General features: G+C 37.0%; 1 protein-coding gene across 8 annotated transcripts in view; it reads left to right on the forward strand.

Annotated features, from left to right (window-relative positions):
• Positions 1-24,257, forward strand: part of ARHGEF3 (Rho guanine nucleotide exchange factor 3) — a 136,810-nt gene extending 112,553 nt beyond the window's left edge. For 4 of the 8 annotated variants that reach the window (XM_075432845.1, XM_075432844.1, XM_075432847.1 and 1 more), the window contains 9 exons: positions 1,782-1,889; positions 11,490-11,660; positions 13,447-13,509; positions 13,838-13,934; positions 14,034-14,110; positions 15,562-15,819; positions 18,136-18,306; positions 20,855-21,041; positions 21,976-24,257. In XM_075432845.1, the coding sequence (XP_075288960.1) occupies positions 1,782-1,889; positions 11,490-11,660; positions 13,447-13,509; positions 13,838-13,934; positions 14,034-14,110; positions 15,562-15,819; positions 18,136-18,306; positions 20,855-21,041; positions 21,976-22,322 (1,479 nt within the window). In that variant the 3' untranslated portion in view covers positions 22,323-24,257. The other 4 variants (XM_075432849.1, XM_075432848.1, XM_075432851.1 and 1 more) reach the window with 4 other exon arrangements.
• The last annotated feature ends 2,807 nt before the right edge of the window (positions 24,258-27,064 follow it).

The following is a 27,064-nucleotide window of genomic DNA, read 5'->3' on the forward strand; positions in this document are numbered from 1 at the left end:
ATATTTATGCCTAAGCAGCCTTAGCAGCAAAGGTAGAGCTGCTAGCAAAAGCTGTGCTGCTGGCAAAGCACTGCCTAACTCTGGGACTTCAGGTCCTTTCACTGCAGTGCAGCATGATTCATAACAAGCAGGCTCTGCCATGGGATGTTATTTGTGCACCAGGACTGGCATTCTGAATAATCATAAAAAAGAAACAGCTGATGGCTGAGACACCAGTTAGAGAAGAATTACAGTGGAATATCAAAGATTTTTTTTTTTCTTTTGGGGGAGGGGAGAAGGGATGGTGATGCTGTAGATAAGTGTGCTAGTGGTGCTGCAATGACGTAAAACAAATACTCCTTCAAAGACATTGTTGCTGAAAGGGAAGGAATATGAGTAGCAGTGCAACAGTGAAGATAAGGGTGTAACTTGATTTAGGCTGCTAATATTCTTTAATGCCAGGTTTCGTGTGTGATGGAATACATTATTTTTGCTAGAGGGTTAAATGCTTTGTCCCTCATCTCAGGCAGCATTTATGAATTTCCAGGTCTGCCTGCTGAGAAGTAAATTAAATAGGTAGCTGCTTCTCACCTTTCCTCTGTTGCTGTGCTAATGAAGAGGATTTTTCTTGTCAGCAATACAGATAATGATCATCGCTACTGAGATTTTTTTTTTTTTTTGTATCAGGAAGGTTACAAATCTGCATTATTTCCAGAAGAATTTGGATTTCTGAACAAAAGGATAATAGGCATGCTTGATTTTCTTAAAGTTATGTCTAGCAAATTGGAGGCATAGCAAGCCTACACAAACTTCATAAGCATGGCTGAAAAAGAAAGATGAACTGCTTTAGGATGTCCTTGAAATATGATATTGGATGGGTTTTTTAACTTCGCTTGGAAGGTTTGGCTCTTTTTCTGTCAAAAGTTGCCTTTTGCATGTGCTATTCAAGATCCATTAAATGTCAGATGGAGGTTAGGAAGCCAAGGGTAACTGTTCTACTTTTATGTATTTATAATCACTTTTTTCTTCTGTTACGATTTCTGTTAACTGTTTTAAAAAATCTGTAAGACAGTTGGCATTTTATATTGAAGTGGTTATGTATTACTATAAGCACTGTTAAAAGTATATATGAAAAGAAAAACATTTAATTGAATGCTTTATGGTAGTTTTTAGTTTCCATTCTATTTTAAGCAAAAATTAAATACATGTAAGCATGTTATTAATGTGTTTGCCTGTGTATATAAGTATTTCCATAGGAATGTGCACTCAAAGGACAATTACAATTAGAGATTTCTGTCTAAATTAAATTTTCTGGAATAAAATACATTTAACTGAATAGAGTCAAATGCTGACAGTGCCAGAGGGAAAGAAACAAATGGAATTGTTTTTATTTTAAAGTATTCCTTTCAATGATAAGATTACTGTAACATGCATTAGCTGCAGAGCACTGCTGAAAATTTCTCTTTTAAGAAAGAGTTAATATAATAAAATGTTGTTGTCTTTCTTTACCTTTCTCCTTTCCCCTGCTCCTAGCCACGCCAACTTCTCCATCATTACATTTTTTAGCTGTTTCCAGGATCTGTATGTACCAGCCAAGAGTAATCGGTCATTGTCAGCGTTTTAAACTGCTATTGTTTCTTTACTACCCTAATTATATACCAGGTTTACAAACTTGCTTTTTGCAAATTCTTTCTTAGGAAAACCAGCAAAACTGGTAGCAATGTTTGTCTGATTATGCTTATGCTCCCCCCATTATTTTTTTTTGTTTGTTTCCCTTGTACCTCCCCCCCCGCCCCCTACAGGAGCCCAGTAACAAACGGGTCAAACCGCTTTCCAGAGTTACATCACTAGCAAGTCTGATCCCTCCTGTACGAGCCACTCCACTGAAGCGGTTCAGCCAGACACTTCAGGTAATCACAGTAAATGCACTGCTGCATTGAACTGCGTTGCTAAACGGGGAATGCATACATATTCACAATTTCTTCTGGGGTTAGCATGGGAGTGTGACCCTCACATATGCACATACACCCCACTGTAATGTGGCAGACAGGTTTAGGCAACTTACGACTACAGCGTCACTCAGCTTAAAAACTCAGAACTCTCACCTCAAAAAAACCCACTTCTCTGTCCAGATAATGAAGGTTTTTAACTACCAGTAAGAAAACAGTTGCAGCTGTAGTATACAAAGGTTGTTATACTAAAGGATTATAGTTGGTTTTTAAATTTGATGAACAGAATTTTCCATGACACTTTCTATTAATTTTGGTTGGGTTTTTTGAAAATGTTATTTTCTGTATAGTTAGTTATTTTCTGTATAGTTAGTTATAACTATAGTTACACTGCTAAATTTCCTTCTGTGTAGTGAACTTTGACCTTGCCTAAACAAAAGACTATTGAACAATTGGAAAAAAGTCTTTTTTCAAAGCTGCTGCTGAAAATTAGTGAAGCACAAGCAAATTTTAAATGCAGTTTTGAAATTTTGTAGTTGCAATTTTTGTATTATAGATTAGGTGCATAATATTTAACATACTTGAAGACTAATGGAACTTTAAATTATTTGTGCCTTCAGACCTAGGAACTGCAGAACATTTGGGTGCTCAATTCCTAATGGTTGTCATGACTGACAAACAGTTGGGAGCTGCAATACTGCTGTGGGTCTGGTCTAGAAAGCCGGACTGTTTCCTCTTTAAAACAGTTTATCTAAGAAGGCATGTATAAGATCTAAAGAAAATTACTTCATAACAAGCCTAATTTCTTTGATAAGAGGAATTATAAAAATATCGTAAATGTATTAAAGACGTTACTTAATCAAAAGTAGCTTAATTGGAGCATTACTGGAGTTATCTGTTAATCTCAAGGAGGAAGGAAATAAAACTTTAGAGCTAGGAGTCTTATGACAAATAAAGTCGTGGGAAAGAACCCCATTTTTCTGCAGTGGTAGTTCTCTAGAAAACAGATATTACAGGGTTTCTTTAGCATTGGTTTTCCTGTGTTCAGTTCCTACGATTTTGAAAGTGCAGACATCTGCATACAAAAGCCGCATGTGTGGGTTGGAGGAAAGGCAAAATGGCTGAACTCCACTTGCTCTGAGTTTGATCCAGAAGGTGTATTATAGCGTGACTAGAGCAGAGATGCCTGTATTCCCTGGGGTGTATAAATCTCCTCTGTAGTCTGCCTCTAGGAAAAAGTTGGCCTGACTCTGGAAGGACTACATTAGTTCCAGTTGTGAGGAGTGTGGAAAGTGAATTAATTTTTGGCTAAACTGCTTCTGAGCACGACGCTTCCCTTTTCACGGCCTTAGACAGCTGTTGTCCTCATTTAAGTACCTATGCTAATGTTCTGTAGTGAATGCCATTGAGACTGGGTTGTCCAGTACAATATTATATTTAATAAATTTTGATTTAGACTACCAGAAACAAACTGTCCTTGCATGCATGTAGCAGCAGCTTCTTGAGACAAGAGCTACGTAAATGTGTTTCACGGCAAATTTTGACAAAAATAGGAGAGGAAACAGTGGCTTTGTTGCAAGTCCTGCTGTTGCAAGCATTTCTGTCTTGCTCTGTTCGTACTGATGATAAGAATATATTTTAATTAACTGCCTGCTTCTACCAGATTAAACAGTGATGTTATTCATGCCGTCTCCTCTAAGTGACTATGGGCTTGAAGAGGCTGCGATGAGAAATTGGTCTTTATGTTCTCCAAATCCTAGGTCTGGATCCATTTCCAAGCGCTGAATGCTGAGGATGTCTCTCAAAACTGCCTTCATGGCTGGCTGTAAATTGACTTCTTACCTAATTTTGTTGGCAACAACAGAACAGGGGAAAAAAAAGACTGATCTTCCTGTTCTTGGGTGCCCCATTTGGAATTATTTAGAAACATTCTGGGAAGCATGTATAGCTTTTTTACTTTAATATGTATTGACATGGCTGTCACTGTGCCTTATGGAACAGTATAGAGCAGGATTTTTTTTCATGGTCTAACACCTGTAAAAAGAAAAAAGTGTTGATTTTTCTGACTGGATGAAATTTATGTATCTTTATTGTTATTTCAGTCAAACCCCATGTTTCTTTTTGCATGGGTGCTAAGATATTCTGTATCTGTAAAATTAAGAAACTACTATTATCACCACAACATCCAAAACAAACAACTTCTTCCCCTGGAAGAAAACAAAACAAAGCGACAGAACATCCATCCAAAAAGACCATTCCAACAGCGTCAATAAAAGGAATTAGAAAATTCTGAGTTTCGTTTATGCCATTTCAAATAAACCTTCTTATGTATTCTTTCTGAATGGAAGATAGATGTAAGAGGGAAAAACAAGTTTATTGTGCATAATTTTCCTTACCTTACATGTTACCGTGTACACATGTAACTTCTATTTTATATAATGGACTTTCTGGATGCAGGTTGAAGACAAACACTTCTGAGTTTGAGATCTGTGTAGTGTCTTTTAATATGTGTTCTTAACAACTTTTCATGTTTTGAATATTCCGTTGATTATACAGGTATTTGTTTTTTTTTTTTAATGTCTTCTTAACTTTATTACAATTTTCCACATTATTGTCAGTACTTTTCCACAAGGGTTCCAAGCAACAAAGCACATAAAGTCTTTCCAGCTTTCTGGGTTTTTTGACTATTTGTAGTCACTCTGTTTCTGTTGCATAGAGCACTGTAGACAAATTGACTAATATAGTGCTGTTAGCTTCATCGCTGACAGAGTCTGTCTGTATATCTGCAGGATTATCAGGTGCTAAGCAGGTATTCTTATTTGTTTATCCACCTGGAAAACAACTGTATTTCATAGCTGTATTTTCAGTCTGCATCAAGCTAGACTAATGATTATGATGATCTGCTTGTTTCTGCTTGGTATTATTCACAGCTGTGCTGTTCGGTTTAAAAGCTGAAAATAGGATCAGGAAAAAGAACTCTAGCTGATGCTGAAGAGAGAAATTAAAGTCTGGCTAGCTTCCTTTGCAACTTCAGTTTTCATCAGTGTGTCTTGAAGTAGGGACTCCAAATTATTTTTATCTATCTTAGGACACTGGAAATTACTAAAAATCCTTAAGCAGAAAACTTTTTATCATAGAATCATAGAAAGTTTTGGGTCGGAAGGGACCCCTAGAGGTCATCTAGTCCCACCCCCCTGCGGCGAGCAGGGACACCGCTAACTAGATCAGGTTGCTCAGAGCCCTGTCCAACCTGGTCTTGAATGTTTCCAGGGATGGGGCCTCCACTACTTCTCTGGGCAACCCGTTCCAGTGTTTCACAACCCTCATTGTAAAGAACTTCTTCCTTATATCTAGCCTAAACCTACCCTGTTTTAGTTTAAAACCATTACCCCTCATCCTGTCACTGCTGTCTCTGCTAAAAAGATTGTCCCCATCTTTCCTATAGGCTCCCTTTAAGTACTGAAAGGCTGCAATCAGGTCTCCCCGCAGCCTTCTCTTCTCCAGGCTGAACAAGCCCAACTCTCTCAGCCTGTCCTCATGGGAGAGGTGCTCCAGCCCTCGGATCATTTTTGTAGCCCTCCTTTGGACCCGCTCCAACAGTTCCATGTCCTTCTCGTGCTGAGGGCTCCAGAGCTGAACATAGTACTCCAGGTGAGGTCTCACCAGAGCAGAGTAGAGGGGCAGAATCACCTCTCTTGACCTGCTGGCCACACTTCTCCTGATGCAGCCCAGGACATGGTTGGCGCTCTGGGCTGCCAGCACACATTGCCGGCTCATGTCCAGCCTTTCGTCTATCAGTACCCCCAAGTCCCTCTCAGCAGGGCTGCTCTCGATCCTTTCATCCCCCAGCCTGTATTGATACCGGGGATTACCCCGACCCAGGTGTAGGACCTTGCACTTGGCCTTGTTGAACCTCATGAGGTTCACACAGGCCCACCTCTCCAGCTTGTCCAGGTCCCTCTGGATGGCATCCTGTCCTTCTGGCGTATCAACTGTACCACTCAGCTTGGTGTCATCTGCAAACTTGCTGAGGGTACACTCGATGTCGCTGTCCATGTCATTGATAAATACATTTAACAGCACCGGTCCCAGTACGGACCCCTGAGGAACTCCACTCGTCACTGGTCTCCATCCGGACATTGAGCTGTTGACCACTACCCTTTGGCTGTGACCATCCAACCAATTCCTTGTCCACCAAATGGTCCACCCATCAAATCCATGGCTCTCCAGTTTGGAGAGAAGGATGTTGTGGGGGACCGTGTCAAAGGCTTTACAAAAATCCAGATAGATGATGTCCATTGGTTTTCCCTTGTCCACTCTTGTTGTTACACGATCATAGAAAGCCACTAGGTTGGTGAGGCAGGACTTGCCCTTGGTGAAGCCATGCTGGCTGTCTCGAATCACCTCCCTGGCCTCCATGTGCCTTAGCATATCTTCTGGGAGGATCTGTTCCATGATCTTCCCAGGCACAGAGGTGAGGCTGACAGGTCAGTAGTTCCCAGGGTCTTCCTTTCTACCCTTTTTGAAAAGGGACATAATGTTTCCCTTTTTCCAGTCACTGGGGACTTCCCCTGACTGCCATGACTTTTCAAATATCATGGAGAGTGGCTTGGCAACTACATCAGCCAGTTCCCTCAGGACTCTGGGATGCATCTCATCAGGTCCCATGGACTTCTGTATGTTTAGGTTCCTCAGGAGGTCCCGAACCTGGTCTTCATTTACAGCCGGAGGGATTTTACCCTCCTGGTCTCCTTCATGCCATCCATCAACTCGGGAGGGGTGAGGAGAGAGGTTGCCAGTGAAGACTGAGGCAAAAAAGTTGTTGAGTACCTCAGCTTTCTCCTCATCTGCTGTTACCAGTTTGCCGGTCTCGCTCATGACCTTCTTTTTCTGGCTGACATACCTATAGAAGCCCTTCTTGTTATTTTTCTCATCCCTTGCCAAGTTCAGCTCCAGCTGTGCCTTGGCCTTCCTGACCCCATCCCTACACAACCGGGCAGCTTCCCTATACTCTTCCCAGGAAGCCAGTCACTGCTTCCACTGCCTGTGCAGTTCCTTTTTCTTCCTTAGTTTGACCAGCATCTCTTGCCTCAGCCATGCCGGTCTCTTCCCTTCTCTGCCCGACTTCTTACACTTGGGGATCGAGAGCTCCTGCGCTCTCTGGAATACATCCTTAAAGACCTGCCAGCTCTGTTCTGTTCCCCTGTTCCTGAGGACCGTTTCCCAGGGGGTCCTTCTGACTATCTCCTTGAAGAGCTGGAAATTTGCCCTCCTAAAATTTAGGGTCCTGACTGTGCTCTTCGTTATTCCCATTTCCCTCAGTAGCGTTAGTTCCACCAGCGCATGGTCACTGCAGCCCAGGCTACCTCCGATCTTGACATCCGCAACGAGCTCACTCGCACTGGTGACCACCAGGTCTAGTATCGCATCCCCTCGGGTAGGGGTGCTTATTACCTGGCTTAAGAAGTTGTCCTCAATGCATTCTAGGAACCTGCTGGATTGCCTACAGCTTGCCATGTTGCTTTTCCAGCAGATGTCGGGGTAGTTGAAGTCCCCCAGTAGGATGAGAGCCTGCAAGCGCAAAGCCTCCTGGAGTTGGAGGAAGAACGCTTTGTCTATCAGCTCCTCTTGATCTGGCGGCCTGTAGTAGACACCAACCACTAGGTTCCCTTTATTGCCTCTCTCTCCGATTCTTACCCATAAGCTTTCAACCTGCTCATGGCTATTCTTCAGGGACAACTCTTCACTCTGTAGTGTTTTCTTGATGTAAAGGGCAACGCCCCAGCCCCTCCTTATCATTGGTTCTGAATGCTAGGACTTTGATCTGTAGTCCTCTTTTCCCAGTACATGAAGCAGATTGCTTTACTGCAGCTGAAATTGAAGTTTGTTAATTGCATGAATCAACATCAGTAACACATTGACGCTCCGTAGTAACAATCCTTTAACAGCCAGTAAAAGCTGTCGCAGTCAGATAAATACAGTAAACAAAATAGAGGTTGTGGCTGGATTCCTCTCCAGCTCCTTTAGTTTTTGGAATTATATGAAAATGTTAATAATCCCAGATGGGCATAATTTTTAACCAGTATGCTGGACATGTATTTTAAGGAGGCCAGAAGCTAGGAAAATACTTTTAAAAGACTGGAGATGCAGAAATGCTGTTTTGACATTCCTACAATTATTTAATGGGATTCTATCATACGAGTGATGTATTTTTTCCTTTGTGGCAAGTACCAACCAAAGATACCATCAGAGTACCTTTAAACTTGTTTTTAAAAATTTCTGGTAGAACTGAAATGCGTCAGTTTATTTGCAATAAAAATGGGCGAAGTAGTAGAACTGAGATGGTTAAACGATAAACTACATTTATCTTAAAACTATGAGGGAATTTTATTGAAATAATTTATTGTTTATTTGGGGATTTGTTTAATTAGACTTATATGTCAGGTTTACATCTTATTTATATTCTTATCTGTTACAACATTGATAATGCAAGTATGCTTGACCCTCAAGTGGCAAAGTATTAATTTCAGCATTAGATAGTATTATAGATATTATATTAGATATAATATCTCTAATATATTAATATCTCTAATATAGTATAGATATTATCTACATTATATGAGATAGTATTATAGTATTAGATAGTATTTCCCTGGTGATGGGTCTTTTTATTGCTTTACAAGCCAATTTCTGCAATGTGTAAACAGAAGATAATATATTAAAATAAGCTTGGATTCCACACTGAAGTATGCGATTCACGGCCTGACTAGACTTCAGTGTACCACTATCAGTCAGTCAGTGGTTTTGCCTTTACTGTGTTATTGTGTATAAAAGAAGAAAACGTTCCAGACAAAGAAACCACTTGCTCTTGAAGTGAAATTTGTCCTCATTGTTAAATAACGCCTTGAAACATTTATTTCCCTTTCCACTAATAAATAGCCTCGATCCAATGTTCCTTATTAATATTAAGCAAGGTACACTTTGTATGGTTGATTAAAAGGCTGATGTATGAACGAAAACAATTAAATATATAGTTACTGTGTCCAGGTAGCAAAGATGCTAAGCAAGCAAGCGGGATTTGGGGCAGTTTCATTTCCTTTTGCCAGTCAGCCTTTTTGTGTCCCTTCTGCCCAACAGAGGACTGGATAGGGCTGTAGAGAATAGTATCAAGCAGTCTTGTGCAGCATAAAGAAACATTACTGTCAATGGATGTGAAAGCTTACTTTTTTCAAAACACGATGTAATTTCAGTTTGCTGTTACGGGTGCATGCCATTTTATAACATGATATATGACTTTTTGTTAAAACATTTCAAGATTGAGGCATTTACTTTAAAAATCAGTCTGTCTGGTGCTGATCATTATAAGTAGTTTCTCCATTCAACATAAACCATTCCTTTAAGAAAACACCACCGCAAACAAAGGAGCTATATACTGGAGGATGCATATGGGAATGCATGGAAAGGGGCATTCCACATTGGGTCATGGAATGACAACTGTTCTGCTTGGCTGCATTCTCATGATTGGTGGTTTGTGAAATCAACACACCTACCTCTTTTCCCTAATCTTTCCATTTGCATGTGAAAATAATGGGTTCCATGATTCATCATTATAACAACTGTAAATTAAGCATGTAATTTCATGTGTGTTTCTTTATCTTCTTAACTCTTGAAGGAAGACTAGCACCTGACTTGCAAAGTTTTGGTAGGTTGGTATATATGTGTGTGTGTGTGTGTGTGTGGTTTTTTTAGGGGTTTTGTCAATTCCAGGTAGGACTCAAAATCGCTTCTGTTAGAAGGCACTTTTATTTATATAACATGTCTTCTGATATTTTAAAAACATTGTATTTATAGGCGCTGTTTGCATTTCATGGGCTTTTATCTGAAGAGGAGAATTTCAAATATTTCTTTGATATGCTGCTTTCAACCTGGAAATGAAGAGAATTTATTTTGTTTCAAACATTCTTACCCAAGGCAATTGAAAGATGATTGTGTTATGTAAGGCAGGTATTAAATAACAAGAAAGATGTAGAGTATTTCAACAACGTGAAATACTTGAGGCATTTCAAAAGTAGGACCTCAAAAAGAAGTCTCTAATTTTAAGGAATCAAGAAAGGAATCTATTCAAAATAGGACAGTAAGAGCATAAAGTATCCATCTGTAGCCTGAACTCTTTCTAAGAGTCTACAGGCAAATAGAACTCTCAAGTCTACTTAAAATTGGACTTGTTTTTATTGATGTTTAAGACCAGACCACATAACAGATACAGAGATGCTGGTGCACGTCATCAGAGTTTAGAGGCTCCAGAAATATTAATAAAGATTCTGCAGTAGTAGAACACAGTACTGGTGTTTCACAATTTGCTATTTGCTAGCACTGATTGTTTAACACATTTCTTCAAATGTTAAGAAATAAGCAGAAGCAAGCGGTGTGAAAAGAATCTGGCTTCTTGCTTGTCATAAAGGTTAAAATCTGAATATTGACATAACTTTTCCTTAAAAATAATGTGATTGTTCCTCTCTTTTCAGTCATACCCATTTCACTCTTTCTGTGTGAATTAGTTTCTTGATCTCATTATACATCTGAGGAGGCAGGACGTTACCATTTGAAAGGGTTTTCTCCATGTATCAAAACCAGTTTGGTCAGAGCATTATAGCACAAATTATTTAATCCTGCTATGGACATATCTGGAATGATTATACCAATCAAATCTTTCATGATTCTGACAGTTTGCAAAAACCAAAAAGTATTATCATCAGGTAGCAACACACTTATTAAGGTAAGAGGAAAAGTTTTGAGGGTCAGTCTCGCTTTATGAACCCTGTTTCTGCCCAACTGAGAAAGCATTTTTTTTTTTTCCTTAAATCATTAATATATGTTTGACATAATTCACCTTTTTATCTGATTTCCTCGAGGTAGGACCTATTATTTCTCAGTATAGACATACTTGAACAATCCCACCCCCCAAAAATAAACGAAACCTGACAGTTCTGTTGACTTTCAGTTGATACAGAAGATGAGTTTTATCTACCAGATTTTGCTGTCCTAACTTTCCATAGGTTCTGTATAACAATTGAAGCTTTCTTCCAAAAATGAACCAAAAAAGCATTCATACTAGTTTTGTCTCTAAAGTTTGCATTAATTCTAAAATTTTAACTATTAGAGAGCTAATGAGGCAGATGTGTAATGCATGAATAATTCCTGTCTTTTTACTGAATTGAAACTTTGTATTTGATCAGTTATGTTAGTGTGTTGTACCATTCTGCGGTTATCCCTGTAGTTCATTCTTGTTGCATGGTATATGAATCCATTGTGTAGTTTTAAACATGTTAAGAACAGGACATGGACATAGTTCACTGCAGGAATGGAAGTATGGCTTTCCATAAAGATGTATTAAAATAATTTCTCTTACATTCCCAGTACTAAACATTGCTATTAAGTCACAGTAAAAACTAATGAGGTAATGTTTGTTTGTTGTACTGAACTGTGTATATAATTTCCTTAGGAAAAAAATGTGCAATGTAAAACTGTTCTAACAGTAAAAACTATTCTGTATATTTCTAGCGTTCTATCAGTTTCCGTAGTGACAGTCGTCCAGATCTGTTCAGTCCACGACCATGGTCTCGAAATATGCCCCCTGCTAACACAAAGCGGAGAGACAGCAAACTATGGAGTGAGACCTTTGATGTTTGTGTCAATCACATGCTTACATCTAAAGAAATCAAGCGTCAAGAGGTATATATATATTTTTTTTTTTTTTTTCTTACCATAAATTTCATGTTCACAAGTCATCTTTAAAGCATGGAGTTCAGGAATGCTACTAGGCATTAGGATAGCACTTGAAGCTTTCCTGAAATTAAGCAGAACATCACCATCTCTGCTAGAAGCAGAATTCCCTCCCTAGTCTTTATAATTCAAGCCATATTAGATGAATATATTCTTTTTTACAATGAACTCATATCTCCTTAATAAATGTGACGTTTCTAAGATACATTGTACTGTGATTGGCTGCATGGTGTACATGTTCTGTATGACAGTTTCTGTAGTTATGGCTGGTATTTTGCTGTTTCATTTTGTTGTTCTAATAATGATAGATGAGCATGCTATTTCAGGAACAGCTAATTTATCAAGTGATATGTATGCACAGAAATGCACAATCAGTTCCCTTGTTGGAAAACAGTGTCTTTGAGGAAGTTTTCAGTGCTAGAAAGATGAAATATTAATCAATAGATGTATCTTCCAAAGCAAAAAAACCCTACATCAGTGGTTTTAATGTGTTGTACATAACAAATTCTAAATAGTTCATGTTAGAGCCAATGACAGAGCTGCCATGGAATCAAGACTCTTTTTTCCTGCAGAGATTTCTAGCAGTATCAACAAAGTTTAAACAATCTATCAGAGAATATTTCAGGGGCTAATTCATAAAGCAAACAGCAGTAACATCAAGCATTTCTTGTGCAGATTTTAACGTTGTACAGGAACTAATAGGAAATAACTTCTAAAATTGAGATCTTCGAAGGCAGTTTATTGAAAAGTAACCTGTAGAAACTGTTTGCATAGCGTAACAGTCATTACTGTCTTGGGGCAGAAGCCAGGACCCTTCATAGAGCCCAAATAAGAGAGCTGTATTCCAGGGAGTTTTGCATGACGATTCTGCTTCATATTGGTTCTTACACTGCATGCCTCAACAGAATATCTGAACCGCTTCCATGCATGTGCTGTCAGTTAACTCACACTATGGCAAGCCTTCCATGCATGCATATTATCAAGTTAGGAGAATCTGCACTAGCTGAAAATGTTCTTCCATGATTTATGCAGGCTGAAAGCCTTGAGTATAAAGTTAGTAATACTAACTGACCAAAATGTTGTTAACTTTCACTGTATCCCAGTTGAGAATGAAATCATGCAAGAAGTAAATACAGTGGTATTTCGATAAGCCAGTGTTTTAGGGTGGTGGTTATTTTAATCTGCCAGTTTTAAAGACTCATATCTGCTTCAAGAGAAGTAACTAACATCAGCCAACAGTTAAGTAGAGCTCAGCATTAATAACAAAAAATGAACTGGTACGAGAATAAAAGTGCTCACTACCAAGGTAATGTTTTAAAGAAGATCTGTGTTTTACTTACTAGACCACCTGGAACTTCTAGCACTGCATGTGTTAAAATGCAACACAACAAACTCCTATGCAAGTAAGTGTATAAACAGATAAGATACAGTCGAGTCAAAATTCCACACTGAAGATAGCTCCCCCATCTAGAAATGCATCTGTTTGAAAAAAATTAATTCTGGGGCTATTTCAGATAAGCATTTAATGAACAATCTGATACAGCTCTCTTAAAAAATACCGCACATGATTCTGTAGCTATGGAATAAAGCGTTACTTTATATCCACAATTCGATTTAGCAGAGAAATTCTGCTACATGGTACTAAGACAGCTGTGCAGAATATAACATCAACTCAACAAGTTGAGTATAGATTTAATATTAAGATGTTTTATAATATTTGTGTCTGTTTTTACAGGCTATCTTTGAACTTTCCCAGGGAGAAGAAGACTTGATAGAAGATCTGAAATTAGCAAAAAAGGTATGTTTTTTTTAAAAAAAACAGAACACAACAACATTCATTGGTTCGTGTCACCTTTAAAACAATTCTTGCTTTTTATAATTGCTAAGACAGTAAGAGGGGAAAAAACAAAACATACTCCTGTTCTCCTGTTCTTGCTGAAACACTTAAGTATTCTGCTTTAATTTTTTTTTTAATATGAAATGGATAGTTTAAGATATGGTTATGAAACTGTGAAATATTCTCAGCTATTGGTCTGGTTTTACTTATAGGGAACTTTAAATGCTATCACTAATTTTCCAGCTACCAGTGATACGTTAATTACAGGGCAGCCTTTTTTTCTTTTCAGGCTTATCATGACCCAATGCTTAAACTTTCCATAATGACAGAGCAAGAGTTGAACCAAATTTTTGGAACGCTGGAGACTCTAATTCCTCTACATGAAGGTAAAGTTCAGAGTCTTTGTCTGCATTACTATTGCACATAGATTTATAGTCATCTGGTTCGTTAAGTGAAGTTTCTCTTCTTTTTTTAATCATGATCAGATCTTCTTAGGCGACTTCAAGAAGTCAGAAAACCTGATGGATCAACAGAACATGTTGGCCATATCCTTGTGGGTTGGGTAAGGCAGAATTTTTAATCAATTTTGGAACTTTGGAGCTGCAACATAGTTTTTATCAGACAATTTCCATATCTAGTGCAACTATTTAGAGACACAATGGAATATTTTCTCTTTTCAGGTGTTTTGCATGAAAAGATACAGACTAGGATGTTGGTTTTAAAGCTTTTGCTATGCAGGAGATGAGCAGTATTTAATATGCTTTAAATAAAAATCAAGAGTCAGACTAGAGTTTGTTTAATGTTAATTTAAAAATCGCCATTTGTATTCTGGTTTGCTGAGGAAATGAAGCTTGAACAGTCACATCATGTAAGGGCAACCTGCAGTTATTTCTGAGTGTCAGTCAGTTCCAGTCAAGGTAACAGTTAGTAATTAGTGCTGTCAAAGAATATTAATTTTCTAGAAGTTTATTAAAATAAAGCAGACAGGGATGCAAGCGAGATGCCCCATAAAAGAAAAAGTTGGCAAGTTCACTTTCACTAGCATCCAACAACATAAATGCTGAAAAAACAAAAAATGCTGAAAAACCATGCTTTGGTTGGTTTTGTTGATAACTTTGCTCATATTAAAAAAGAGCTGTTTTTAAAAGGATTTAGATACGTGAAAAGTTTTTTTTGTAAGGAATGAAGTTTAACAGGAGAAGAAAGGGCTTGACGTTTTAAAGGGATTAGGTAATAAAGACATTTAGCAGCTCTGTGTGAAAGAGGCCTATTGTAAACAGGAGAAACAATCACTACTAGTACTTAATGCAAATAGTTAATGATACGCTTGTGAAGTGTCAAAAATTATCTCTGTTTTTCTTTGCATAAAGTAATTTTAAATATATTTATTTTCTAGTATGTTTTGAGAGTGAACTTCTCTTGGTCCAAATATGTACGAGTCTAATTTCCTTTGAAGATTTTACATATATTGAGTGTTAATATAGCAGGTTTTGTACATAGATACATTGTTCTACTCAACATATAAGCTAGCTTTTTTTCAGATTTAAGGCACAGTGCTGTCATCTTAGTTTGGTCAGTCAGGGTTCTTGGGGCAATACAGAAGTGTGACTATAGAAGTTTGTTTATCTAAAAAAGACAGATCTGAGAGTATTCATTCGTAAACTTTTGTTTCCATTCAGAATTAAAATCAGACTTCTGTTTCCAACTATTGTCTGCACTAAGTAGTGCTCAATCCTAAGTCATGGATATTTGTAATGCTTTGGATTAATATTGGCGATCTCTGGAACTGAGAGATGAGCTAGTGCTTCTAAATGATTTAAGTGATGAACAAGGTGGTCAGAGGACCCTTGTAAACGTTATCTTTGTTGGAAACATTATCATCAATAAATTGTGGACAAATCTCAAAAAAAAAGGATGCTCAGCATGAGTTCTGACATCCTGAATCACTTGAAACTTTCTATATAGCAAACTGTGCTTTGTTTCAGCTGCAGAATAATTTATTCCTTTCCTCAGCTTCCATGCCTAAACTCCTATGATAGCTACTGCAGCAATCAAGTAGCAGCCAAAGCTTTACTGGATCACAAGAAGCAAGATCACAGAGTGCAAGATTTCCTACAACGCTGCTTAGAGTCTCCTTTTAGTCGCAAACTGGACCTTTGGAATTTCCTTGACATCCCAAGAAGCCGTTTAGTTAAATACCCATTACTGCTCAGAGAGATTTTGAGACACACACCGAATGATCATCCAGATCAGCAGCACCTTGAAGAAGCTGTGAGTTACTGTTGGGTTTGGCTTTTTTTTTTTTTTAGGAGATTGTAGCACTTCTAGCTTATTAATGAATTGAGGGACACTACATAAAATATGTAAATGCTAAGGCTTACATGAACAGCCGAAGCTGATAAGTGAAATATCTAGCCCCACTCCCCCAGTTAAATCCTATTTCAGTTGCAAAGTGATACCAAAAGAAAGGGGGTGGTGGGAGGTATTTTCCACAGCTCTTGTCTGATCCTTGTCCATTTTGTATTTACCTTTCAATGTTGTTTTCTGTTCTAATCTAAGTTGGGCAATGTGGAGATTGATAGTTTAGTTAAGTTTTATTGCCTGGTTTTAGACCTTACATAACCTCTGAATCTAGATTAATTATCATCTATGGGAATGTTGCCGAAATTTGCCTTCATTCCGATTTTTATTTGGAATAGTGTTGCGCTTTCTGAAGTAAAACTAGACAGATAAATCCAAGGCTTTAAACCTTCTTTATTAATAGAAAGGAACCTGATGCAGATACTCTGAAGAGTCTGTAAGATTTCTGTTCTTTCCCATACAAGCATATATGTAAAATCCAATAATAGGTGCACATATATGCAAATGTGTATCTGGGAGTGAGCTTACTGGAGCAGATTTGTTTGAAGTGGACTTCTAAATTAATGAATACATAAATATCATCAGTATCGTACTATTTTTTGAATAGTATTTAAATATCAGTAAATTCCATTAATATTTTGAGGACAAAATTTGTGATTTGCCTAGACTTGAGTATTTTGTACACTTTATTCTTTGCTGAAAAATGACAGGCCTGCTTTTTTGGAAAGTGTGTGTTTCAAAACACGTGTACCTCGCCACTACTGTTCTGCTGTTCCTTCCCCAAATCCCTTGCCCAGCTCAACTTCTCTGTTGTAAAATTGGACAACTGTGGTTTAAATTCAAAGCTTGGATACTTGCATTTAGATGTAATCGATAAGGTACATTTTCCCCTTGTGCATACACTTTTAAACCCAAACAAAAACCACAAATATCTCACAGAATTCTGCTTATTTCTAAGGTTTGATTTTTCTAATAATGTCTGGAAATGTCTTTTTAAAAATATTTTAAATGCTTTCTTCCAGTACTTGTATTTGGCAATAATTTAATAAAACATAATCAGGATTTTTTTCTTGATATTTCAATAGCCTTATATAGCTTTGTGGTATTCTGCTTCAGCAGAACACAGTTTATCTTTGAAGTGATGTATTTCATAAATTGTGTATTTGCCAAGTTAAATTAGGAGACAAATTACTCTATGCAGTTGGCTCTTAACACTGTTTTAGGCTTATGAAGTACATTTGTCTTCCTGTCTGGCAATCTGCTATAAGCACATTAGATCCCTGATATATCTCCTGGGATCAGCAGATTCTTGAATTATCTATTTGGTCATATATGCCTTAACCTATTCCTCTGTTCCACCACCGGTCATTTAACAGAGCAATTTGATTTGATAGGTCTGAGCAACCTATGATGACTATTAGACTTGACTAAAATAAACAGAACTTCACATCCATGTTGTCCAGTTAAGGAGCCGTATTTTAAGTTCCGAATAAATTGATTTCAGGGTCCTTAAAAGACTGTATAGTATAAGGAAGTTCAAGATAGGGAGGTATTTTTATGGAAAAGGCAAAGGTTTCTTTTTAGTGTTTTTTAAAGTAAAAAGGCAAGATAATTATTACTTTTAATTGTAAAATTGTAGATCTATGCATGTAATGGAATTGTAAAATAAAATAAAATTAATTAATCTTATTTCCAGAAGGTAACTTTCATAATGAACAAAAGTAGAGAATTTAGTGTTTTGGGCTAGTTGGATGTTTTACAGGATAAGGATCTTGCTAGTTCTTATGTTTCCTGTTCTCTGATACAATGCAGCAGTTTACAAAGAATTATAATTATTTAAAATAAATATTTTTAAGGCAGATTATTTGTCCTGTGTCATTTATTGGCACATTTCAGCTGACAAAAATACATCTCTGATTATATTTCTTACATCTGTTTATCTTTATTCTGCCTATTTAGATTTGCTATAAAGAGATAAATATCAGATTTTTAAGCCGTTGTCAGAAACAATGATAAAGCCAAACTAAAGTATCTTTTGTACACTGTAGTCTGCTTAATTCTGTTGCTAATATTAATGCTCTTACAGACTGGTCTGAGAAAAAAATAATGAGAAATATACTGTAAATTAAAACATTTTCTTGTAGCTACAGTTCAGATTACTAGTAGATAGTTCTGAATATTGGACTGTCTAATTAAAGTTAATGTGCTTTCAATGTTTTTCTGTAGATAAATATAATTCAGGGCATAGTGGCTGAAATCAACGTTAAGACTGGTGAATCCGAATGCCAGTATTACAAAGAGAGACTTATGTATCTTGAAGAAGGCCAGAGGGATTCGTTGATTGATAATTCACGTGTTGTATGTTGTCATGGTGAACTGAAGAACAACAGGGGAGTGGTAAGGGATAAATATTTTGTCATAAATAACTTTTAAAGGTATCTTCATTTTGCATGACAGCTAAAAGAACTGTGAGTACACATACAAAAACATCATCCTCTAATATATAGGAAGTTGATATAATATTTATATATTTTTATATATATAACACTTATTGTATATAACACTCATCTTTTTTTGTTAGCAGTCAAATATCTGTATATGGAGAGAATCTTATATCTGTCTCTTTAGGGGACCTAACAATATCCTGGCTAAATTGATACTGATAAATTTCAGTAAAACTTGCAGGAAAAAAAAGATAAAAAAGCAAATAAGAAACATATTTCTGGTCTCAGACATGACGGTAATGTCTATAATGCCACACAAAATGTACTAATAAATTTTAAATATGTCAAAGGCTGTGGTTATTAAGAATGTTCTACTTGGTTGAAGTCAAAGTTAATTTACTGACCAGAGAAGTTTGGTATTTGATACTGCGAATTCTAGCCTCCAGGGGTCTGCACAATTGCAGATTGCACAAACATGCAGATTAGTAGAGATGTTAATAGAAAAGAAACCACTCATTCTTAGGGTTTTTTTTCCCCAGTGTTAGGTAGAAACAACCTGAGATTTTGAATGGAAAACGACGAAAAAGATCTTTTTCTCATTAACTGAGCTTACAAAAGTTTCATTAAAAAACCCGACAAAGTAAGCAGGATTCTAAATGCGTTTTTCACCATTGGGAGTGCTTCTATGTAGCATGTTTGTGCATACAATAGAAGGGTCATGCTTTACTGTATGGCTGAGATGGAAAGATGAAATGGATGCTGTTTTCTGGTTCACCTGATAAAGGTCAGACAGGCAGTTGATATATAGGAAACCAGCAGGAAGAAACTGGCAGTTTTCATCTTTCTGGTGAACTTTATTCCATCCATACTACCCCTGTCTTTTTCTGGTAGCATAACATTAAATTTATAATTTTTTTTTTCCAATTTATGAACAGTTTTTAAAATTCCCCAGCATTTTGGGGAGATTTCCTCACTAATGTAATCCTTGAATACAACTGATAGTGTGGGATATTTTTGTGTTTGTGTGTTTCTTTGATTTGGGGTGAAAACCAGATTATTCATATCTTAATGTTGTCAGTCTCCTTTTCACACCTACTCTTACAGAGTATTAGCTTTTGCAGCAAATAAGAGATTTCATCATCGAAAGGTGTTTCATATGACTTCCACTAAAATCAGCCATAACAAAGCTTTACATTATGAAGAATCTGCAACATTTTGTGGATGATAGTTTGAAAACGGGGTTTCAGAGTAAACAAGGTATTTTTGCTACACTTTAAGAATACTAAAAAAATCCCCAAAACCCAACCCTGCTTAACAAGCAAACATCCATATCTGTATATACCTCAAATGTTTAATCTCACACGTTTTTGCTTTCTTTCATACTTCATTCATATGAGAAGGTACCCATTTGCCAAACATGTAAACTGAAGCACAAAATGGATAGACTCTTTACCAGACTCTGCACAGAGTGGCTGTTAATATAAAAGATGACAGCACTGTGGAATGAGCAACAGACGAAAAATTTAGGTGTGTGTCCTGCAAAGACTTAGAGAGGCACAAGTAGAAGAAAAGTGGACTATTCATTGTATAAAATGAGGTGTCTGTTGTGGAAAAATAGAACGAAGATGGACTTTTAGAAGACTGTCAAGGCATACTGGGAAAGGTTTCTGCTATAAGTACCTATTTCATTATAGTTTTCTGAAAGCATGAGCTACTGGAAGATGGGACAGTGAGCTAAATGGATCTGAAGATCTATCTTGTGTTAAAACTGCAAATAATGTGTCTGTTTAGATTTAGAGTCAGGTCAATTTAGAAGCAAAGAACAGTTACTCGTTAATCTGAAGAAAATTTTGGCAGTGAAAAAAATAATTTCAGTGCATGAACAATGAAGTGAATTCAAGTGAAATGAATTTAAAATTTCAGTTTGTGTATTACTGGAAGTCACTGGAGATTGTATAATGTAAGGAGGATGTTAATTTAAAGATGGTAACAGGTAACTTGTGCCACCTAGGAGCAAAAGCAATTCTCTGAGCTTCAAAAAGCTTTGGTGAAGCTGATAGTGAGTAGCATGAGAATTGTAAAAAGATTGCTCATAACTGGTCATGGAAAATATTTGGATGAATAAGACTGCCTGTTTCTTAGTAACACAGGCAGTAAAGAAAAGTTAAAGTGGGTGTCAGAAAGAATGCGTATTAAGCATGCTGCTGTAGAGAGAGCTTTAAAATGTCATGCACAACATTTCAAGGCCTCAACAGGAAAGATTAATTAGGTTCATGACATAAACCGAGAAAAGGACAGGAAAAAATAATTTTAGAATTTTAAAAATTGTAGTATTTACAAGGTTATATGCTGTTGTATTATAAGACTTTTAAATAATGGGAAGAGAAGAGTCCTTATTTGGTTTAACTGTTGAAAACACAGTGTGCTAGAGTTTAAATAAATTTTGTTTAATGATGTTCTAGCAAAGGAATAATGCATTTTTATTTATTAATTTTTAACAGAAACTGCATGTCTTCCTCTTTGAAGAAGTGTTGGTGATTACTCGAGCTATCACCCATAATGAACAGCTCTGCTACCAGCTGTATCGGCAGCCAATTCCAGTGAGGGAGCTTGTGCTAGAAGACTTGCAGGATGGAGAGGTGCGATTGGGTGGATCCATACGTGGTGCATTCAGCAACAATGAGAGAAGTATGACTACACCTTTATTTTTTATTTGCTTATAGGGGGTGATTATAGCCTCAAAACACCTGCCTATGAGACATTACAATATTTTCTCTAAAATCCACATTATCTACATCCTAGACTAGCTTCTTTTAGATTGTTTGTCAAAGTTCACTATATTGATACTGGGATTTCTCTGCACACCTGCTTCTGTACTGAATTGAGAAGGGGAGAATATGTAGAATGCAGTGGCAAAACCACAAAATTATAACCAAGTGTACTTTGAAATCTTAAGATAAGCTTTAGCTGGTATGACTTTTCATATATTATGGAGACATTGATTACTATTCCATAACTAAGTATTTCAGCTGACAGATAATGAATACAGCACTCAGTGTTAAGACTGCCACTGTTCACGTTAATGTCAAGAGGAAACAGTTAATGTCCTTCTAAATAAGCATATTAAAAAGATGCTTGTTTCTGTTACAAGGGTCCTTTGAATCTCACCTATCTTGCGAAAACTTTGAGGGTTTTTTCTATGTATTTGATTTATTAGTGGAGTGAATAGAAGAGATGAGGCAATCTCCAGCTGACACAAGGCGCTGTATTCAGTGTAGGTTCTGGAAATCTGCTTTGCAGAGAAGTAGGAGGAGAGGCATTGAAGTATGGGAGAAGCCTTAATCCTGCTGATTCACTTAAAGCTTTATAGGTAGCTCATGCATGGCAGAACCACAATTGTTTAATCCAGCAATAAGAAATTATTAGAAGTGCTTGTGTTCTGTGTTCTTGCCCCACAAAACAAGGAGATACCCAGACTCTTCTCTCTGGTCTGATATGGTATTGGCAGGGAAACATCTTAAGTCAAAGATTTTTATGTATTCTGTTATTTTAATATACTCATTTATTATAAAATCCATTCAGCCAAAGTATTCAGTGTTTTGATATGTATTGTTTCTTTCAGTCAAAAACTTCTTTAGAGTCAGCTTCAAAAATGGATCTCAAAGCCAGTCTCACTCACTCCAAGCCAATGACTCCTTCAACAAACAACAGTGGCTTAACTGTATCCGCCAGGCCAAAGAAAAAGTTACGTGTGCAGGCAAAGCTCGTGTGCTGAACTCAGAAGCACATTTTCTTTTGTCACCAAATGGGAACAGAGTACACCAGGGAGAAACCACGCTCGAGCAAATGGACCAATCAGACTGTGAGTCAGACTGTAGTATGGACACCAGTGAGATCAGCATCGACTGTGAACGGATGGAACAGACAAACTCGTGTGAAAATGAAAAGCAAGTAGAAACCAATGTTTGACAAAAACTTGCAGTTTATGGAAGAGAATCTGTCTCTTACCTGTACAGTATTTGCATTCCATACATGGAACCATTTGGAGAAGCACTTTTAAAATATTTTTTGTGACAATGTCAATGCAGTCCTTCTTGTATTCATACCTATGAGTGTAGTACTGTAACTGCCTCTCTGTATAAGCTGGAATCTCTTGCAACTCATGTCCTGTGATTATATTCCGTGAACATTTAAGGTGGATGAAAGAGGTACTTGACCAGTTATTCTCAATGTCCTGCTGTAAACGGAATCTCTAAACTACTGTTTTTATGTGCATTACATAAAGAATCTTTTAATAATTTTTAAAGTACTTTATTTGCCGTTTAATGGGGCAGCTGAAGATGTGGACTTAATATGGAGTTTCAGGACAGGTATTAAGATAATAAGTTTTCATACAGGCATGGAAAGAAAAAATAGTTTCTTGGAAAAAAAGAAAAACATCTTGCAATAACCTATCTGAATTCTTGTGGTGTTACATCAACAAGAACTATTGACACAGGCCACGTAACCAGTGACTCCTTAGGGATTAATTTTTCAGAATGAAGCACTGTCCTGAGATCCAGCAGCTGAATTTATTAAAATGTGGTCTGTTAAAGTGGTCAGCATAGTGCTATGGTTTACTTATTAAACCTTGTAATGCTAAGAATAATCCACTGGGAAAAAAAAAAAAAACCCCAGCAAAAAACAACGAATCAAACCTCTACAGCCAGCACTGAATTAAGTGAAATGCTGAGAATACTGGGTATGTGTAAATAAGCTGGTAGTTTGCTTTCAGTGCCATATACATATATATTTTTTATCCCAACCAGGATAAGAATGGAAAAAAGCTTTTGCTTGTGAATAGGCCCTCTTCAGCGTTTTGCACTCCACTGACCTCCACTGTTGGTTTTAAACACCACTAAACTAATGTTAAAACATTTAAATTTCTGTAAATGTCTGTTTACAATTACATGTAGTTGGTTTTTAAACTAAGTGACAATTTTATATAAATGGTGCTCTACAAATACCCTAGGGAATTATGTAGAGGAAGTTTAAACAAAAAGGGAATTGCATTTCCTTTAGGATGTATTACATCCTTTATATTTTTCTCAAGTTTTGTTTTAAAAGTTTTTGTTGCATTTAATCTCATGCTGTAATTGGAAATGTTACTGTGTTTTCTAGTGGCTGATTTAATCTACTCATTATGATGAGAAGCAGATGAGTCACTTAAATGCAGTCTAAAATAGTCGGTTCAACATCCTGTTACTTTTCAGGAATCGTTGAGTAATATTTTATTTCTTAGCATAAGAAATAATGCCAGTACTGTGCGGCAAGCTATGAAAATGATATATTAATAAATTCAAATGACCCTTGATGTTACACAAGCTAACCTCTGCAAAGTACTTGTACCAACAAAAGCAGAAAAACTGCTAAGTTATTGCCAAAAACATTTTTCTTGTGTTCTACAAGTTTACAGAAAATAGTAAATGTCAAGTATCTTACATATACGTATGCTGAGGTGCATTACAGAAATCGGTGTGACAAGATGATAAACAATATAAAGCAAGGCATTTTTTATTTTTTAAAAAAATGTCATTTGTACCCTATAGAACATATTTCTGTATTTATAGTTTTTAAAAAAGTCAGTTTTCTTTCCTGTTTCAGGCTTTGTAATTTATTTCAACTGCTTCATTTTTTAGATCTGAAGGAGTATGCCAGTGAAGATGAGAGAAATGAAAAATTTGCAGAAGAAAAGGCATAGGAACGCATATTAGATGATGAACCATTTTCATAAAAATTGTTCAGCAAAATGTTTAAAAAGAGTGATAATCATGTAAAGTGTTCAGGTAGAGAAGAAAGAATGAATGTGTGTATTTACTTTTTTTTTTTTAATAATAGCCTTAAACTTTTCTGGAAGCATTTCAAATAAATTACATTAAACCATTTTGATTTCTGTTTGGTTTGGTTGTTTGTGCAAGACTACAAAAAGATTTTAGTGCTGCACACACAGTCTTAACATAATGTGACCAGTGCTTCCATTTTGGTGGTCATGGAAGTGTTACATATTTAGATCTAATTGGCTAGATACAAAATAGTAACGAAGCAGCAAGTCACTGCACTCAGTTCCACACATTCTCCAAAGTTTTGTATTATATAATCAATTTAGTAAGTAGGTGAAACAAAAAATTAATATCCTGCCATCAGTTTCTCTCTCCTGATTCCTTGTGGGTCACATCTCTATAAAGTATATATTATTCCAAAACATAGAGATGATGAATTTTGAGGCACATAAAAAGCCACCAACCAGCCAGTGAATCTCAGAAGATTAATTTACATTTGTGTACTATTATTTAGCATCACGTTCAACATACTGCAGTGCAAGTGTTTCGATTCTGCTTTGTAGTTGATGTGCACTTAGCTACTGATTTGATCTAATGAAGCTTAACAATGTCTTTTTTCAAATCATCCTAAGGATTAAGCCTTCCAGCTTAAGAATACTAATATCATTATGGATTTAGTTAGCTTGGTTTGGTTCTAGCACATTTAAAATGCCACTGCTTTTGTAAGAATGACTTTTGATTGCAGCAGGGGGAGGGGGGGGTGAGTGGTGTGTAGGATGGGGTGGGCATGGACAATGTAATGTACCAAAAAGGATGGGTAAAATGATGAATGCAAAGTAAAGAGGAAAAGTAATATAAGTAAATACATCAAACTGATCATCACGGTTAGTAATCCTGGTGTCAGCAGAACAGAGTCTTAAGAAACTGCAGCAGTGAACTGGCATGCGTGCTGCAGCCATGCAGTACACATAGGCCTCTGCGTGACTCTTGAGCAGAAAATTGCTTCAGATTTCTCAGGTCACCCACCATGGCATGTGTAGTGCTTCCACTAATGAGACAGTTCAAAGCTGTGTAATTTTTATTTTGGATCTCTAAGGGATCTTGGATCACTCGTGTCTCAGATGGAAGAATAGCGCCATGGCACAAAGGTGAGAATGAGAACAGGAGGAGCATCTAAAAAAAAGGCAAGAGGGCAATGAAGAGCCTGAGGTGTGTCAAGGGCTTCTGAGACCACCACAAGGGGATGGCAAAAAGGAGAGGACTGCAGATGCTGGATGAGTTCCAGCTCCTCTAAATCTGAGGTATGAGTACTCTGGATCTCACGATCTGGGAGAATAGTGTGTGATGAGGCGTCTTGCTCTCAAGAGCAGAAGGTCAGTAGTCTGCTGTGGCAGTTTCATACCTTTCTGACAAATCTTAGCAGCGTGTTCACTCTTTTATTTCTGGTTAGAACAGACTGTCAGTGTAGTCTTGGCTTGTGAAATTTCTGATGAACCAGAAATATTAACGGTAAAGGCATAGATTGTCTTGACTGAGAAATTAAGGTAAGCAAAGAGAACCCCCTTGAAGTCTGCACTATGTGGGTCCTCTGAGACTACAAAAGAAAATTTAACTGTGCTCTTTGGTTCCCTAGATTTGGTCTGCAGCACTGAAAAGAACAATGCAAGGATGAAGACTTATCTCCTGGAACACAAAGGTCTGCTATGAGAGGAGTGCAGGTGCACTTAGTTTAAAGTTTGTGAAGCTCAGTACCAGAATACCCATTGTCGGAATCTGGGTAAAAGATAGGCCCAAAGTTGAACTCCAGGGTAGAGAAAGTATTTCTGAGTGGTGACTCCTATCCAGCATGACCCACCTGAACCAGGGATACTGCCTTAGGAATGCCTCTGCAATAGTGGGAACCAGGTTTCTTGAGATTTCACAGAAATTTCTAGCGTTTGAAAGACACATCAGGACTTTTAGTTACCGGTTTAATGGGCTGCTTTTTTTGGAAAAGTTGTTTTATGGTGACGCTATCTGGCACTTGACAGTCTTGATTCCTAGGATCTAACAGAGCCGGAAACTGAGTTCTACGTGTATGGAAGAAGATATGTTTCCTTTGAGTAGGGGCTTCCAGTTCCAGAATGGACGGTTCTTCCATATTTAATACTTCCTCATGAATATTTATTTTAAAATACTGTAATCTGTTCTACAGGTTGATGCTGCCATCTACTGGAAATAATTGTGTATTTTTAGAGCTGATTTGATTGCATGAAATTTAAAATATTTTAAGATATTAAATGTATTAATAATTATAAAATGAAAGTATTTAAAAAAATAGAATTAGATATTTTCACCTAATGATCACAAATTTGTTAGAAACACAGAGCCAAGTCGAGACTACTTCCCCAGTTTGTCTCACCTTTTACTATCATAGGCATATTTTCTCCGTGGCTGGTAAATGAGTCTGAAGCTCTTTCCAAGTGTGTAAATCAGGTTTTGTCTCTGAATTTTCTGAAGGTACCTCTCTCTGCATGGTCTATGAAGAAAGTTTAATGATACGGTTCTCCTATCTTTGATCTCCTTGCACCTAAAATTTAGCACAAAATTAGCACTTAAACATTTGAAGAAATGAGATGTGTTTTGCATCACTAGAGTAATTTCTGGAAAGTAAAGGAGTAATTTCTAGTTATTTAAATTAAACTAACAATATGCTCAGGCTAAATAATATTTTGCATTTCTAAATTTGCTTTCATAAAAGAATACTGAGGTAATGTCTGGAGCAAGCACCCAAGTTTGTTCCTTGAGCAGGGAGCCTCATGCAGCCCTCCCTTATAAATGTCTTTATTTTGTGGCTATGAGTCTGATCTAAATCTGCAGTACTAATGCATTACATATCATCTAATTTCAGAA

Source organism: Opisthocomus hoazin, chromosome 11 (genome assembly GCF_030867145.1).
Source record: "Opisthocomus hoazin isolate bOpiHoa1 chromosome 11, bOpiHoa1.hap1, whole genome shotgun sequence".
Lineage (NCBI taxonomy): Eukaryota > Metazoa > Chordata > Aves > Opisthocomiformes > Opisthocomidae > Opisthocomus > Opisthocomus hoazin.